Source organism: Choloepus didactylus, chromosome 1, assembly GCF_015220235.1.
Source record: "Choloepus didactylus isolate mChoDid1 chromosome 1, mChoDid1.pri, whole genome shotgun sequence".
Lineage (NCBI taxonomy): Eukaryota > Metazoa > Chordata > Mammalia > Pilosa > Megalonychidae > Choloepus > Choloepus didactylus.
Genome location: NC_051307.1, coordinates 157,943,514 through 157,960,805, shown reverse-complemented (window position 1 = coordinate 157,960,805; position 17,292 = coordinate 157,943,514). Strand labels below are relative to the sequence as shown.

At 40.1% G+C, this 17,292-nt stretch overlaps 1 protein-coding gene across 1 annotated transcript in view; it reads right to left on the bottom strand.

Moving 5' to 3' along the window:
- NME9 (NME/NM23 family member 9) overlaps positions 1-16,529 on the bottom strand; it is a 45,785-nt gene extending 29,256 nt beyond the window's left edge. The window contains 2 exon segments of the mRNA XM_037825124.1: positions 16,027-16,063; positions 16,406-16,529. Of these exon segments, the coding sequence (XP_037681052.1) occupies positions 16,027-16,059 (33 nt within the window). The 5' untranslated portion in view covers positions 16,060-16,063; positions 16,406-16,529.
- Between the last annotated feature and the right edge of the window lie 763 nt (positions 16,530-17,292).

Sequence of the window (17,292 nt, the reverse complement as noted above, 5' to 3'; positions counted from 1 at the left end):
CATTTCCTTTCACATCCCTCTTTTGGTCAAGAAGATGTTCTCCATCCCACGATGCCGGGTGTACATTCCTCCCCGGGAGTCATATTCCACGTTGCCAGGGAGATTCACTCCCCTGGGTGTCTGATCCCACGTAGGGGGGAGGGCAGTGATTTCACCTTTCAAGTTGGCTTAGCTAGAGAGAGAGGGCCACATCTGAGCAACAAAGAGGCATTCAGGAGGAGGCTCTTAGGCACAATTATAGGGAGGCCTAGCCTCTCCTTTGCAGCAACAGTCTTCCCAAGGGCAAATTCCATGGTAGAGGGCTCAATCCATCAAACCACCAATCCCCTATGTCTGTGGGCATGTTAGCAACCATCGAGGTAGGGCAGGCCAATAACCCTTCATTCTCCACCAGCTCCTCAAGGGGGCTCTGCATATTTTTTTCCTTGTTTTGTTTATTTTTTTAACTTTTTTTTTTTTCTGAATCAAAGATGTCGCTGATCTCAGCAGTTCCACGTTTTCATGAGTGTTGTATGAAGTATGCCCAAAGTCAGATTGCTCTGCGATGTCCAGTCCACGCAGTTCCTGGCTTTCTACCTACTTCCCTGGAGGAGTAACTAAAACATACACCTCACCAATCCACCATCTTGCCCCACCTCCCCCCCTCATTTTTGAAGAACAATTTGCCGGATAGAGAATTCTTGGCTGGCAGTTTTTCTCTTTCAGTGTCTTGTATGTAATGAATTGCTTTTCTCTTTCTGCTTTCAGAATTCTCTTTATCTTTGACATTTTACAGTCTTATTAGTAAGTGTCTTGGAGTAGGTCTATTAGGCTTTATTCAGTTTGGAGTATGTTGGGCTTCCTGGACATGAATATGTCTTACATGTGAGTTGGGAAATTTTCTGCCATTATTTCCTCAAATATTCCTTCTTCCCCCTTTCCTTTCTGTTCTCCTTCTGGGACATCTATGCTGTAAATGTTTGAGTGTTTCATATTGTCAATCAATTCCCTGATACCTTGCTCAATTTTTCCCATTTTTTCTCTATCTGTTCTTTTTTTGTTCAAATTTGTATGCTCAGTCTTCTTGCTTGCTGATCCTTTCTTCTACCTCTTCAAATCTGCTATTGTGTGCCTCTAGTGTATTTTTCCCATAAGCTCCACTATTTTTCTTTGCATGCTTTCAAATTCTTCTTTATGCTCAGTCAGGGTCTTCTTAATATCCTTGCCTTTGGCCATCTCTTTGACTTGATTTAGGGGATTGGTTTGAACATCTTTGATTAGTTTTTTCCAAATTCTGATCTCCTCTGACTTTTTAATTTGATCCCTTGACTGGGCCATATCTTCCCCTTTCTTAGTGTGGCTTGTAATTGTTTGCTGCTGTGTGGGCATTGGATTATCTTGATGAGTTTACTCTGAAAGTTGGATTATCTCTCTTGTTTATGATTTTCTGGTTGATTGACTTTGTGTTAATGCTCTTCTTTGCCTCTTGGTTCATCAGTATTACCCAACCAGGGCAGGGCTAGGGACCCACGACAGGGGTGCACACCAGTTCACAGGGATCCTGGGGAGAGGGTCAAATAAAGAAGCCAAAAAGACTTTAATGTGCTCCCTAAGGGTGCACTTTCCTGGCCTGTCCATCATATGGCCCTCTTTGCCCTAAAGCCTTTTAGATGTCTTCCCAGAGGATATAATGTGCTTTCCTCACCTGCCAGCAGATGGTGCTCTTCAGCAACCTATTCCCCTCAGCCCTCAAAAGGCAGGCTCTTCTTAGCTTTCAGCCAATTTCAGCACTCAGCTGGACAGGTTGATACTGCAGGTCCCAGCAGTCCAAATTTGCTGGTCAAAAGCTGGAACAGTGATAGACCATGTCCCACCCCATTCTTGGGAAAGTGGACCTTCACAGCCCACTAGTCTGTGGTCGCCCATCTCCCAGGGTCGAAACGCCTGGAAGCTTTCTGCCTCTAGGTTGGAGAATGGGCACCAGGAGCAGGGGCTGAGGGAGCTTACTCACGATCTCTCACTGCAACTTCTCCATCTCTTTGTCCTGCACCTTCCTGGGTGTTTTAGAGTATTCCCCCAATCTCAGGAGTCCCAGATCCATTGTTGCAGTTTCTTCTTGCCCTCTAGTTATTCTTCTGGGAAAAAGGTGAGCTCAGCCTCTCCCTAATCACCCATCTTGGATCCTCCCCCTCCTGCATGGGTTTTGATTGGGACTGCTTTGACTATACAAATCAATTTGGGAAAAAAATTGAAATCTTAACATCATTGAATCTTCCTGTTCTTAAACATAATGTTTCTCTCCATTTGCTTAGATATTCTTTAAATTTCTCAGTGATGTTTTGTAGTGTGTAGTGTTTTACACATCTTTTGTTAAATGTAGCACATCAACATCAGATATGATTAAAAGTTGAATTTACTGCCATGCCTTCACATTTTTTTTCTTCTACACAGTGTTCTGGATTACAATAGAAATGAAATGCAAGGAAAATATGCATATTCTCTATTAGTAGTATAAATTTTTGTATATGGTTTTTATCCTGAAACAATTTCAAACTTATATAAAACTTACAAGTACAGTAGAAAGAACATTTTTTCTTGAATTATTTGAAAGTAAATTTGTCAAACTGATACCCCATCAGAATACATTCTCCTACATAACAATAAAACTCTCAAAATCAGGAAATCAACACTGATACATTACTACTGTATAACTTTCAGACCCCAATCACATTTCATTAATTGTTCCATAGCAAATTGCAGTTCACTAATTGTCCAGAAGAGCAAAAGGATCTAATCAGAATGATGTGCTAAATTTATTTGCCAAGTCTTTTTAGTCTCCTTCAGTTATGCAGAATATCCCTTAGTGTGGATGTGTTTGATGTTTCATCCTGAGAAGATTCAGGTTATGCATCTTTTGCCCAAGTGTCAGAATCATCACTGGTTCCTCTCACTGCATCCTATTAGGTCCCACACAGTTTCCATTATCTGTCCCATACTTATCATGTTCACTATGATCACTTGAATATGGTGGTGTCTGTCAGGTATCTCAACTGTAATACTATTCTCTTTTCCTTTATAGTTAATAAGTATCTTGTGGGGAAGTACTGTGAAACTATATGAATTAAAAGACCATGACAATTACCACTCATTCTTAAGATATGCATGCTAAGGTCTCTATTCCTTTAAAAAAGATAGGCTGCCTATCTGCAATTAAGGGTGGGAAACATGTAACATCTGCAAATCCTCTATTAAAAGTCCTCTTTTTAAAGAAATCATACTCGTTTGCCTTTATGTTTCTAGTTTAAAAAAATAAAAACAGAAAAATCTTTTTGGTGCCACAAATGAGGTAAGAAGATTGAAATGATGTCATCCTGGAGCTATAACCATAGTCCTGAGGAAAGCGATATAAAGGTTTTATTTAATTTTTCAACGTAATTTTATTGAGATATATTCACACACCATACAATCCAACCAAAATGTACAATCATCACATATTTGTGTATTCATCACCATGATCCTTTTTACAACATTTGCATTACTCCAGAAAAAAATAAAAAGAAAAAAGAAGACCCCAAACGTCCCATACCCTTTACCCCACCCTCTTATTGATCGCTAGTATTGCACTCCACTCAATTTTAAGACTTACAACTGTTAGGCTAAGACACTGTAGTATTTTTTTTTTTTTTAATCTTCATTTTACTGAGATGTATTCACATACCACACAGTCATACAAAACAAATCATACATTCGATTGTTCACAGTACCATTACATAGTTGTACATTCATCACCTAAACAATCCCTGACACCTTCATTAGCACACACACAAAAATAACAAGAGTAATAATTAAAATGAAAAAGAACAATTAAAGTAAAAAAGAACACTGGGTACCTTTGTCTGTTTGTTTGTTTCCTTCCCCTATTTTTCTACTCATTCATCCATAAACTAGACAAAGTGGAGTGTGGTCCTTATGGCTTTCCCAATCCCATTGTCACCCCTCATAGGCTACATTTTTATACAACTGTCTTCGAGATTCATGGGTTCTGGGTTGTAGTTTGATAGTTTCAGGTATCCACCACCAGCTACCCCAATTCTTCAGAACCTAAAAAGGGCTGTCTAAATTGTGCGTAAGAGTGCCCACCAGAGTGACCTCTCGGCTCCTTTTGGAATCTCTCTGCCACTGAAGTTTATTTCATTTCCTTTCACATCCCCCGTTTGGTCAAGAAGATGTTCTCTGTCCCACGATGCCAGGTCTACATTCCTCCCCGGGAGTCATATTCCACGTTGCCAGGGAGATTCACTCCCCTGGGTGTCTGATCCCACGTAGGGGGGAGGGCAGTGATTTCACCTTTCAAGTTGGCTTAGCTAGAGAGAGAGGGCCACATCTAAGCAACAAAGAGGCATTCGGGAGGAGGCTCTTAGGCACAAATATAGGGAGGCCTAGCCTCTCCTTTACAGCAGACATCTTCCCAAGGGTAAAACCTATGGTAGAGGGCTCAACCCATCAAACCACCAGTCCCCTATGTCTGTGGTCATGTTAGCAACCATCGAGGTGGGGTAGGTCAATACCCCTGCATTCTCCACAGGCTCCTCAAGGGGGCACTACATATTTTTTTCCCTTTTTCTTTTTTTTTTTTACTTTTTTTTTCTTTTTTAAATCAACTGTATGAAAAAAAAAATACAATAAAAGAACATTTCAAAGAAACCATAACAAGGGAGTAAGAAAAAGACAACTAACCTAAGATAACTGCTTTACTTCCAACCTGTTCCTACTTTACCCCAAGAAAGTTACCTAATATAACAACATTTCTGTGAACTTATTCCTACTATATCCATCAGAAATTAACAGACCATAGTCATTCCTGGGCATCCCCAGAACGTTAAATAGCTTATCTGTTCTTGGATTATTGTTCCCCCTTCCTTAATTGCTCTCTAACGCTAGTTCCCCTACATTCTACATTATAAACCATTTGTTTTACATTTTTCAAAGTTCACATTAGTGGAAGCATATAATATTTCTCTTTTAGTGCCTGGCTTATTTCGCTCAGCATTATGTCTTCAAGGTTCATCCATGTTGTCATATCTTTCACGAGATCGTTCCTTCTTACTGCCGTGTAGTATTCCATCGTGTGTATATACCACATTTTATTTATCCACTCATCTGTTGAAGGACATTTGGGTTGTTTACATCTCTTGGCAATTGTGAATAATGCTGCTATGAACACTGGCGTGCAGATATCTGTTCATGTCACTGCTTTCCAATCTTCCGGGTATATACCGAGAAGGGCAATCGCTGGATCGAATGGTAACTCTATGTCTAGTTTTCTAAGGAACTGCCAGACTGACTTCCAGAGTGGCTGAACCATTATACAGTCCCACCAACAATGAATAAGAGTTCCAATTTCTCCGCATCCTCTCCAGCATTTGTAGTTTCCTGTTTGTTTAATGGCAGCCACTCTAATCGGTGTTAGATGGTATCTCATTGTGGTCTTAATTTGCATCTCTCTAATAGCTAGTGAAGCTGAACATTTTTTCATGTTTCTTGGCCATTTGTATTTCCTCTTCAGAGAACTGTCTTTTCTTATCTTTTCCCCATTTTATAATTGGGCTGTCTGTGTAGTACTTTTTAAATACAATTTTATTGAGATGTAGTCACATACCATGCAGTCATACAAAGCATACAATCAGTTGTTCACAGTACCATCATACAGTTTTGTGTCCATCAAGAAAATCAATTTTTGAACCTTTTCATTACTATACACACAAAAGTAATAAGAATAAAAATTAAAGTGAAAAAGAACAATTAAAGTAAAAAAGAACACTGGGTGTCTTTTTTTCCCCCCTCATTTTTCTACTCATCCATCCATACACTGGACAAAGAGGAGTGTGATCCACATGGCTTTTGCAATCACATTGTCACCCCTCATAAGCTAAACAGTTATACAATCATCTTCAAGATTCAAGGGCTCTGGGTTGTAGCTTGATAGTTTCAGGTATTTACTGCTAGCTATTCCAATTCATCAGAACCTAGAAAGGGTTATCTCTGTTGTGCATAAGACTGCCCACCAGAGTGACCTCTCGGCTCCTTTTGGAATCTCTCAGCCACTGAATCTTATTTCCTTTCATTTCACATCCCCCTTTTGGTCAAGATGTTCTCCATCCCATGATGCTGGCTCTGGATTCCTCCCCAGGAGTCACATTCCACGATGCAAGGGAGATTTACACCCCGGGGTGTCAGATTCCATGTAGGGAGGAGGGCAGTGATTTCATCTGTCAAGTTGGTTTAGCTAGGGAGAGAGGGCCACATCTGAGCAATAAAGAGGCATTCAGGAGGAGACACTTAGGCACAATTATAAGCAGGCCTAGCCTCTTCTTTGCAGTAGCAGTCTTCCTAAGGGCAAGTCCCGTGACAGAGGGCTCAGCCCATTAAACCTCCAGTCCCCAATGTCTGTGAGCACATCAGCAACCATCGAGGTGGGGAAGCCCAACACCCCTGCATTCTCCCCCAGCTCCTCAGGGGCACTCTGCATATTTTTTTTCATTTTTTTAAATATATTAACTATATCAAAAAATTTATTTAAAAACATACAATAAAAAAAACATTTCAAACACACCAAAACAAGGGAATAAGAAAAAGACAACTAACCTAAAATAACTACTTTACTTCCAACATGTTCCTACTCTACCCCAAGAAAATATCCTAATATAGGAACATTTCTGTGAACTTGTTCCTACTACAACCACCAGAAATTAACAGACCATAGTTATTCCTGGGCATTCCCAGAACGTTAAATTTACCCATGATAGCTTATGTGTTCTTATTGCGTTATTGTTCCCCCTTCACTAATTGCTCTCTATCACTAGGACCCTACATTCTACATTATAAACCATTTATTTTATAATTTTTAATGTTCACATTAGTGGTAGCATATAATATTTCTCTTTTTATCCCTTGCTTATTTTGCTCAGCACTATGTCTTCAATGTTCATCCATGTTGTCAAATGTTTCACGACATCGTTCCTTCTTACTGCCGCGTAGTATTCCATTGTGTGTATACACCACATTTTATTTATCCACTCATCTGTAGAAGGACATTTGGATTATTTCCATCTCTTGGCAATTGTGAATAATGCTGCTATGAACATTGGCATGCACATATCTGTTCATGTCACTGCTTTCCGATCTTCCGGGTATATATCGAGAAGTGCAATTGCTGGATTGAAGGGTAACTCTACATCTAGTTTTTTAAGGAGCTGCCAGACTGTCTTTCAGAGTGGCTGAACCATTATACAGTCCCACCAACAATGAATAAGAGTTCCAACTTCTCCACATCCTCTCCAGCATTTGTAGTTTCCTGTTTGTTTAATGGCAGCCATTCTAATTGGTGTGAGATGGTATCTCGTTGTGGTCTTAATTTGCATCTCTCTAATATCGAGTGAAGCAAACATTTTTTCATGTGTTTCTTGGCCATTTGTATTCCCTCTTCAGAGAACTGTCTTTTCATATCTTTTACCCATTTTATAATTGGGCTATCTATACTACTGTCATTGAGTAGCAGGATTTCTTTATACATGCAAGATATCACTCTTTTGTCAGATACATGGTTTCCAAAATTTTTTTCCCATTGAATTGGCTGCCTCTTCACCCTTTTGACAAATTCCTTTGAGGTACAGAAACTTCTAAGCTTGAGGAGTTCCCATTTATTTTTTTCTTTTGTTGCTTGTGCTTTGGGTGTAAGGTCTAGGAAGTGACCGCCTAATACAAGGTCTTGAAGATGTTTCCCTACATTATCTTCAAGGAGTTTTATGGTACTGTCTTTTATATTGAGATCTTTGATCCACTTTGAGTTAATTTTTGGGTAGGGTGTGGGGTAGGGGTCCTCTTTCATTCTTTTGGATATGGATATCCAACTCTCCCAGCCACATTTGTTGAAAAGACCATTATGACTCAGTTCAGTGACTTTGGGGGCCTTATCAAAGATCAGTTGGTCATACATTTGGGGGTCTATCTCTGAATTCTCAACTCCATTTCATTGATCAATATGTCTACCTTTGTGCCAGTACCATGCTGTTTTGACTACTGTGGCTTTATTATAAGCTTCAAAGTCAGGGAATGTAAGTCCTCCCACTTTGTTTTTCTTTTTTAGAGTGTTTTTTGGCAATTCGAGGCATGTTCTCTTTCCAAGTAAATTTGATAACTGGCTATTCCAAGTCTGCAAAATAGGTTGTTGGAATTTTGATTGGAATTGCGTTGAATCTGTAGATGAGTTTGGGTAGAATTGACATGTTAATGATATTTAGCCTTCCTATCCATGAACATGGAATATTTTTACATCTTTTAAGGTCCCTTGCTATTTCTTTTAGTAGAGTTATGTAGTTTTCTTTGTATAGGTCTTTTACATCTTTGGTTAAGTTTATTCCTAGGTACTTGATTTTTTTAGTTGCTATTGAAAATAGTATCTTTTTCTTGAGTGTCTGTTCACCTTGTTCATTTCTAGCATATAGAAACATTAATGACTTATGTGAATTAATCTTGTATCCTGCTACTTTGCTAAATTTATTAGGTCTAGTAGCTGTATCGTCAATTTCTCAGGGTTTTCCAGATATAAGATCATATCATCTGCAAACAATGACAGTTTTACTTCTTCTTTTCCAATTTGGATGCCTTTTATTTCTTTGTCTTGCCAGATTGCCCGGGCTAGCACTTCCAGACAATGTTGAATAACAGTGGTGACAGCGGGCATCCTTGTCTTGTTACTGATCTTAGAGGAAGGCTTTCAGTCTCTCAACATTGAGTACTATGCGGGCTCTGGGTTTTTCATATATGCTCTTGTTCATATTGAGGAAGATTACTTCAATTCCTACCTTTTGAAGTGTTTTTATCAAAAAGGGATATTGGATTTTGTCGAATGCTTCTTCAGCATCTATTGAGATGATCATTTGATTTTTCTCTTTTGATTTGTTTCTGTGTTGTAATACATTCATCAATATTCTTATGTTGAGCCATTCTTGCATGCCTGCAATGAACCCCACTTGGTCATGGTGTATGATTTTTTTAATGTGTCTTTGGATTTGATTTGCAAGTATTTTATTGAGGATTTCTGCATCTATATTCATTAGGGAGATGGGCCTGTAGTTTTCCTTTTTTGTAGCATCTTTGCCTGGTTTTGGTATTAGATTGATGTTAGCTTTATAAAATGTGTTAGGTAGTGTTCCATTTTCTTCAATGTTTTGAAAGAGTTTAAGTAAGATTGGTGTCAGTTCTTTTTGGAAAGATTGGTAGAATTCCCCTGCGAAGCCATCTGGCCCTGGGCATTTATTTGTGGGAAGCTTTTTGATGACTGATTGGATCTCTTTGCTTGTGTTTGGTTGGTTGAGGTCTTCTATTTCTTCTCTGGTCAGTCTAGGTTGTTCATATGTTTCCAGGAAATTGTCCATTTCCTCTACATTATGTAGTTTGTTGGCATACAGTTGTTCATAGTATCCTCTTATAAATTTTTTAATTTCCTCAGGATCTGCAGTAAAGTCACCTTTCTTACTCATTATTTTGTTTATATGGGTCTTCTCTCTTTTTTATTTTGTCAGTCTAGCTAGGGGCTTGTCAATCTTGTTGATCTTCTCAAAGAACCAACTTTTGGTGTTATTTATTCTATTTTTTTGTTCTCTATGTCATTTATTTCTGCTTTAATCCTTGTTATTTCTTCTCTCCTACTTGGTTTAGGATTAGTTTGCTGTTCATTTTCTAGATTCTTCAGTTGCTCCGTTAGTTCTTTGATTTTAGCTCTTTCTTCCTTTGTGATGTATGTGTTTAGTGCTATAAATTTCCCCCTCAGTATTGCTTTTGCTGTGTCCCATAGGTTTTGATATGTTGTGTTCTCATTTTGATTCATCTCTATATATTTAGAGGCTTCTCTTATTTCTTCTTTAACCCACTGATTGTTCAGGAGTATGTTGTTTAATAGGTATTTGTGAATTTTCCAAGTCTCTGATGGTTATTGACTTCTAATTGTATTCCATTGTGGTCAGAGAATGTGCTTTGAATAATTTCAAATTTTTTTTTAATTTATTGAGGCTTGTTTTATGTCCCAGCATATGGTATATTCTGGAGAACATTCTGTGAGCACTAGAGAAGAATGTGTATCTTGGTGATTTGGGATGTAATGTTCTATATATGTCTGTTAAATCAAATTCATTTACCAGTTTAGCTTTCCAATTTCCTTATTGGTTTTCTGTCTAGTTGATCTATCCATAGGAGAGAGTGATGTGTTGAAGTCTCCCACAATTATTGTGGACACATTAATTGTTTCCTTTAGTTTTGCCAATGTTTGTCTCATGTATTTTTTGGTACCTTGATTGGGTGCATAAATATTTATGATTATTTCTTCTTTTTGAATTTCCCCTTTTATTAGTATATAGTGGCCTTCTTTGTCTCTCATAACACCCTTGCATTTAAAGTCTATTTTTATCTGAGTTTAATATTGCTCTCCTGATTTCTTTTGGCTGTAGCCTGTCTGAAATATTTTTTTCCATCCTTCCACTTTCAATTTCTTTGTGTCCCTGTGTCTAAGATGAATCTCTTGTATGCAACATATTGATGGTTTATTTTTTTTTATCCATTCTGCCAATCTATATCCTTTAATTGGGGAGTTTAATCCATTTACATTCAACGTTATTACTGTGAAGGCATTTCTTGAATCAACCATCCTATCCTTTGGTTTATGTTTGTCAGATATATTTTTTCCCTCTTTCTCTTAATGTCCTTTGACATACCCATACAGAATCCCTTTAGTACTGAATCTTTCTCCATATCTCTCTCTCATTTGTTTCTCCATCAGTAGGGCTCCCTTTAGTATCTCAAGTAGGGCAAGTCTCTTGTTAGCAAATTCTCTCTGCATTTGTTTGTCTGAAAAATTTAAGCTCTTCCTCAAATTTGAAGGAGAGCTTTGCTGGATAAAGAATTCTTGGTTGGAAATTTTTCTCTTTCAGAATTTTAAATATGTCATACCACTGCCTTCTCACCTCCATGATGGCCACTGAGTAGTCACTGATTAGTCTCATGCTGTTTCCTGTCTAAGTGGTGAATTGCTTTTCTCTTGCTGCTTTCAGAACTTGCTCCTTCTCTTCAGTATTTGACAATCTAATCAGAATATGTCTCGGAGTGGGTTTATTTGGATTTATTCTATTTGGAGTTCACTGGGCATTTATGATTTGTGTATTTATGTTGTTTAGAAAGTTTGGGAAGTTTTCCCCAAGAATTTCTTTGAATACTCTTCCTAGACCTTTACCCTTCTCTTCCTCTTCTGGAACACCACTGAGTCTTACATTTATATGTTTTATATTATCTATCATATCCCTGAGGTCCATTTCAATTTTTATTTTCCCCCCATTCTTTCTTTTGTTCTTTCATTTTCTGTTCTGTCATCCTCGAGGTCTCTGATTTGCTGCTCAGCTTCCCCTAGTCTTGTACTATGAGCATCCAGAATCTTTTTAATTTGGTCAACAGTTTCTTTTATTTCCATAAGATTGTCTATTTTTTTTATTTACTCTTGCAATTTCTTCTTTATGCCCTTCGAGGGTCTTCTTCACGTCCTTTATATCCTGTGCCATGGTCTTGTTGTTTGTCTTTAGTTCTTTAATTGCTCCAAGTACTGTGTCTCCTCTGATCTTTTGATTTGGGTGTTTGGGTTTGGGTTATCTATATCATCTGGTTTCTTTAAATGCTTTTAAAATTTTCCGTTGTTTTTGGCCTCTTGGCATTAGCTTAACTTGATAGTGTTCTTTTAGGATATGTAGGCTTATTCAAACACTCATCTCTAATTTGTCAGATCTACAGCTTGGTGGCATGCAGTTTCTCTAACTGACGAGCATGTGGCGTCCAAGAGCCACATACTCCCCTCAAGCCAGTTCTCCCCAACTTTGTCTTTGTTCTGAGCGGGGGTCTGAGTCTTGTGGGGGTCCAACTGGTGCCCCAAGTTTGCGTGTGTAGTTCATGCTGCCCGCCTGAATGTGGGGCATGTATCTGTGTGGTTAGGGAGGGAGGGCACATTTAATAATCAAATCTCCCAGGTATTCCTGGAGATTTAAAGCTGTTGCCAGAGTCTAAACCCCCAGTTCAGTCTCACCACAGTTTGTCTGCCGCTGACCTACAAGTACTTGGTATTGGTGTATGGTCCCTGGGACTTGCGAGTGGGTCCCTCTTTCAAGCTGTGACCTCCTAGGGCCTCTGCTGAGGGAAGGCTGCTACATCACAAGTGAGCACTGTCCTCCAAGGGAAGTTCTGGGCCACCAGGCCGGGTAGGGGGCATTCCCAGCCTGCTGAAAGGATGGCTGTATGAGGTGTGTTAATTTCCCCCTTTTTGCCCAGCTCTGCTTTCCCAACTCTGGGACAATTAGCTGCAGGCCTGTGAAAGGCTATTGTCCACGCCACATATTGTGACGTGTGCACATGTTGCTGGAAACACTTCCCATCGCACTGGGTTGTATGGCCCAGCTCTGGGTGGCAGTGCCGGTGCCAGGCAGGAGCATTCCCAGCCCGCTGGGAAGATGGCTATAAGTGGCATGGTTATTTTCTCCTTTTGGCTAACCTCTGCCTTCCTCACTCTGAGACAATTAGCAGCTGGTGCGCAAAAGGCTGTTGTCCACACCAGACATTGAGATATAAACACAGGTTGTGGGGACGCAGTTCCCGCTATGCTTCACTGTGTGGTTCTTGCTGCCACATCTGCAGCTGCTTTTGGTCTTTTAAAACTAGCCCAATGCCAAACGCCAACCCATGGTTTTCCCAGACTGCAGTGTGGCTGCCGGTTATTCAGGAGGCTTACTCACGTATTTCAGAACACAGAATCCTGGTTTCACCAAGTGCACGGTCCCTGTGGATTTAGCAGACCTTGTCCAGCTGGTGCATCACTGGAACTGATGTTCTCGGTCATTTCTGTCTTTTTTCTAGTATTTTTCATGGAGATTTTTTTTTGCCCTGTCTCTCCTAACCACCATCTTCCAGAAGCCTATATATATATATATATATATATATATATATATGGGTTCAGAACAGCCCCCACCCCTACCCAACCTCTCTTAGTCACTTTCAGTGGTTCAGTTGTAAGTCACCAGCAATGCTCTGTGGCACATCTCTATCATCAAGTGAGCCACACCAGCTCTGAGGCCAGGACCCTTTGTGCAGCTGAAGAATCTCACTCCTAGCAGTAGGACAGGAGCTTAGCAGTATGGAAATATCTGGATTTCACTAAGCCCTCCATTTGGTAAAGAATGAATGGGAAATGTGTAGCACCTTTTGACCAGTCTCTGTCTCTTGATGTCCTGAAATTTATGTCTCAGTCACAGAAGGAACCACATATAATCTTCTTTTTTCTTCCCCAGTCCCTACCACATGTATTCTTGACCTGAAAGGTGACAGAGTTCCTGAGTTGGCAGACCCTAGGCACTGCTCTCAAGGAGTTTTACCTTGAAAGAAAGGCTGCGCTTACACAGATGCCTCGGTGCACACCCACTCTTCCTTCTCTCTCAGCAAATGGGAGCACCTACTTGAATACTGCCCCATATGAAGAAATAATAATACTGCTCACAAATGTTCCTATCTGTAACAGAGAGACAGGGCATAAACACATGAAAAGATAAACAAATATATGGGGTAATAATCTCAGAGATACCATAGGTAGCATTTGGACCAGCCTGGAAGAGTCTGAAGGAATCTCATCATAACAACTCTACAGGTTATATATTTAGCCCTCCTAGTTATTTAAAGGATATGGAAGCTCAGAGGGGTTGAAGATATAGTCCACACAGCTAATAAGTGATAGGACCAGGTGCTTGAAATTTATTTACAGACAGAATAACACATTTGAAAAGTTTTATAACTAGAGTCCTACAATATCAAGGTTCAAAGGCCCTTATGAAAAATTTACCCAACATCCTTGTTCTACAGATGGGAAAGCTCTATCCCAGAGGAGTACTGTGATTCATCTAAAACAACTACATCCTGTCTTCTCACTTCCAGTCCAAAGCTCTTTCTATCCCACTCCCACATGTTCTATCAGACTGATGCTGCTTTCCCTTTCCTTTCTTTTTCAAATCACTTGGTTTCTTAAATTCAGATGAAACTGCAGGCCCCACAATAAAAGAGAAGTCAGATGTCTAAAGACCCCGATATTCTGGTACTGGTAGCCTGAGGATGTATCCTAATGAGCCAGGAGTTGATTCTGGGCCTTTAAAAAAAAATGTATTGTGGTAACTATGGGACATTTTAAAGCTTGTTTTAAAATATACCCATATTCTGGATTACCTGGACGATCTCCTTATAACAAAGCACACCCTCCCAATTCTAGAACCCATGCTTGCATATGTTTTTTTCTTCTTTTTTAAACTTTTTATTGTAACTATATATTGTAGTAACACGTATAGAACTCAAAATTTCCCATTTTAACCACTTTCAAGTGTACAATTCAGTGGTACTGATTACATTCAAAATAATGTGCTACCATCACCAACATCCATTACCCAAACTTTTTCATTACCTCAAACAAACTCTGTACCCGTTAATGAGCTATTCATTTTTTTTTTAATTCAGTTTTATTGAGATATATTCACATACCATATAATCATCCATGGTGTTCACAGTACCATCATATAGTTGTGCATTCATCAATCAATTTTTGAACATTTTCCTTACACCAGAAAAAATTAAAATAAGAATAAAAAATAAAAGTAAAAAAGAGCAACCAAATCACCCCCCCCCCCCATCCCACCCTAATTTTCATTTAGCTTTTGTCCCCATTTTTCTACACATCCATCTATACACTGGATAAAGGGAGTGTGAGCCACAAGGTTTTCACAATCACACTGTTACCCCATGTAAGCTACATAGTTATACAATCGTTTTCAAGAGTCAAGGCTACTGGGTTGCAGTTTGATAGTTTCAGGTAGTTACTTCTAGCTATTCCAATACACTAAAACCTAAAAAGGGATATTTTTATAACGCATAAGAATGCCCTCAAGAGTCATCTCTCAACTCCATTTGAAATCTCTCAGCTACTGGAACTTTATTTCATTTCATTTCGCTTCCCCCTTTTAGTCAAGAAGATTTTCTCAATCCCACAATGCCAGGTCCAGGCTCATCCCCAGGAGTGATATCCTGCATTGCCAGGAAGATTTACCCCCCTGGCAGTCAGGTCCCACGAAGGGGGGAGGGCAGTGAATTCACTTGCCCAGTTGGCTTTGCTAGAGAGAGAGGGCCATATCTGAGCAACAAAGAGACACTCTGGGGGAAACTCTTAGGCACAAACACAAGTAGGGTTAGCCTCTCCTTTGCAGCAACAGGCTCATAAGGGCAAGCACCAAGATCGACGGCTTAGCACACCAAATTGTCAGTCCTCAATTGCATATGGTTTTACTATCATTTTAGCATCACCCACTATCTATTTTCCAGGACCAAAAAGTTAAGTGCAAAGGCTGGCTTGCAGAATCCCTTATCTGGGTGCAAATGAAGGCACAATGAACACCCAGCACACAGTACATCTCAAAACAAATTTGTTGGATAAGTGAATGTGTGAAGAGAGCAGTGGTCGGAGAACCGGGTCTCCTCAGAGCATACAGTTACAGAAGCATGCACAAACTCAAAAGAACCTGTATCATATTCTCACAGCAAGCGAATATACTTCAACAAAAATTGTAACAATCGCATAGAATTATGTTGATTCAAATTTACTTGGTAGTCTTTAGTTTTCCTTTATTTTATTTTAATGCATGTTTGGGTTTGATGGTAGTATAAAGGTTGTTAAGTATGAAGAACTTCAACCCAATTTTATGTTCGCATATACCAAAATGCATAAAAAATTCGTCATCACTAGGGTCTAAGTTTTTTTTTTTTTTTTTTTCCTTTAAGAAGAAAGGGTATAATCCTCAAGTTTGGGAACACTCTCATATACCCTGGCATCCAGAATATCACTTTAGAGTACACTCCCCGCTCCACAACACTTCCCTCGCCTCCCCACCACCAACCAAGTGCTGGAAGCCGGCGCCCTCTGAGGCTTACCTGCAAGGCAATTTCCTTCTTCTTGCTGCCCATAGTTCTGCAAAGACAGAAGCCCTGTTACTTTGGGCTCGACGCCGGCCCGGGGCCGCAGCCTCAGGTTAAACCGCCGCGCGGATCAGTTAAGTCAAGAGCCTCCTACAGACAGAGCCCCCCGCCCGCTTTTAAGGTGCTTATAAGTGGCAACAAATAAACGCACTGATACAAAGTGAATACCCCACGGGTAAGCGGAACCGCAGCCCGCTTGTAGCTAGCGGGGCAGTTTTCTGTGGATTTGCGAAGCTCCTTCCCTGCCCAGAGCCCACCCAGGAACAAAGAGCACCGAGGTTTCGAGAGGAATAAAAGCCACAGTCTCGTCATCCCTACTGTTCCTAAGCATTACTGGGAAACTGAGCAACCGCAAATATCTCCTGTCTGGAACACTGTCCTCAGCGAGCCGGAAGAGTTTCCAACAGAGTTTGAAATAGCCCAGCACGATCGTCACGGCAACCGAGGACTGCGGCAGCCCACCCCGTCGGCCTGCGTAACGTAAGCCACGCCCTTCAGGGTCACACTCCAATCCCAAGGAGACTCCGAACCCTGCAGAAAGGCAGCCGGAAGTCCCGCCCCTTGAGGGCAGGTTTGGACTCCGGGAATGCTCTCATTGGCGGGGGAGTTTGTCAGTGTCAGGAGGCTTCCGACCACCAAATGACTCTCCGACGCGTCTGTGCACCGCACGTCTGCATCTGTCTGTTCCTGCATTCCTCCTGTCCTGCCATGTCTAATTTGCATCTCTTCTACGGTTACGCACCCGCATAAGGTGCACCAGGCGGGACTGGCTCCAGGTTTTGAGGGGTCTAACGGGGTTCTCTTTAAGACAAAATTAGGTTAAAAATTCAAAATTAGGCTAAAAATTAGTATTTCTTTAGATGAGAAAATAAGTCAACAGCCAATTACAGATTTTTAAAAGTTGGGTAACACTATTACAAAGTTCAAAAAAAAAAAAAAAAAAATCCAAAAGTCCGAAGTCAGTAAAACAGCATCACAAAGTTCAAAAAAGTCTCTTCGGGTTTTGGATGGCATCAAAGTTGTGTTTTCCCAACCACATACTTTAAGATCCTTGAAGTGCCCGATGACTACAGAGGGCATTTTTTAGTAAGTTAAAGTTTACCTATACCAAAGTTTTGTTATTCTTGCTCTCGTTGTTTCCTAGTGTTTATTGAAATGCGGTTGAGACAAGAAGTTGGGGAAGACCTTATCCTTGCCTTTTAGAAATTAGTCTTTCACCTT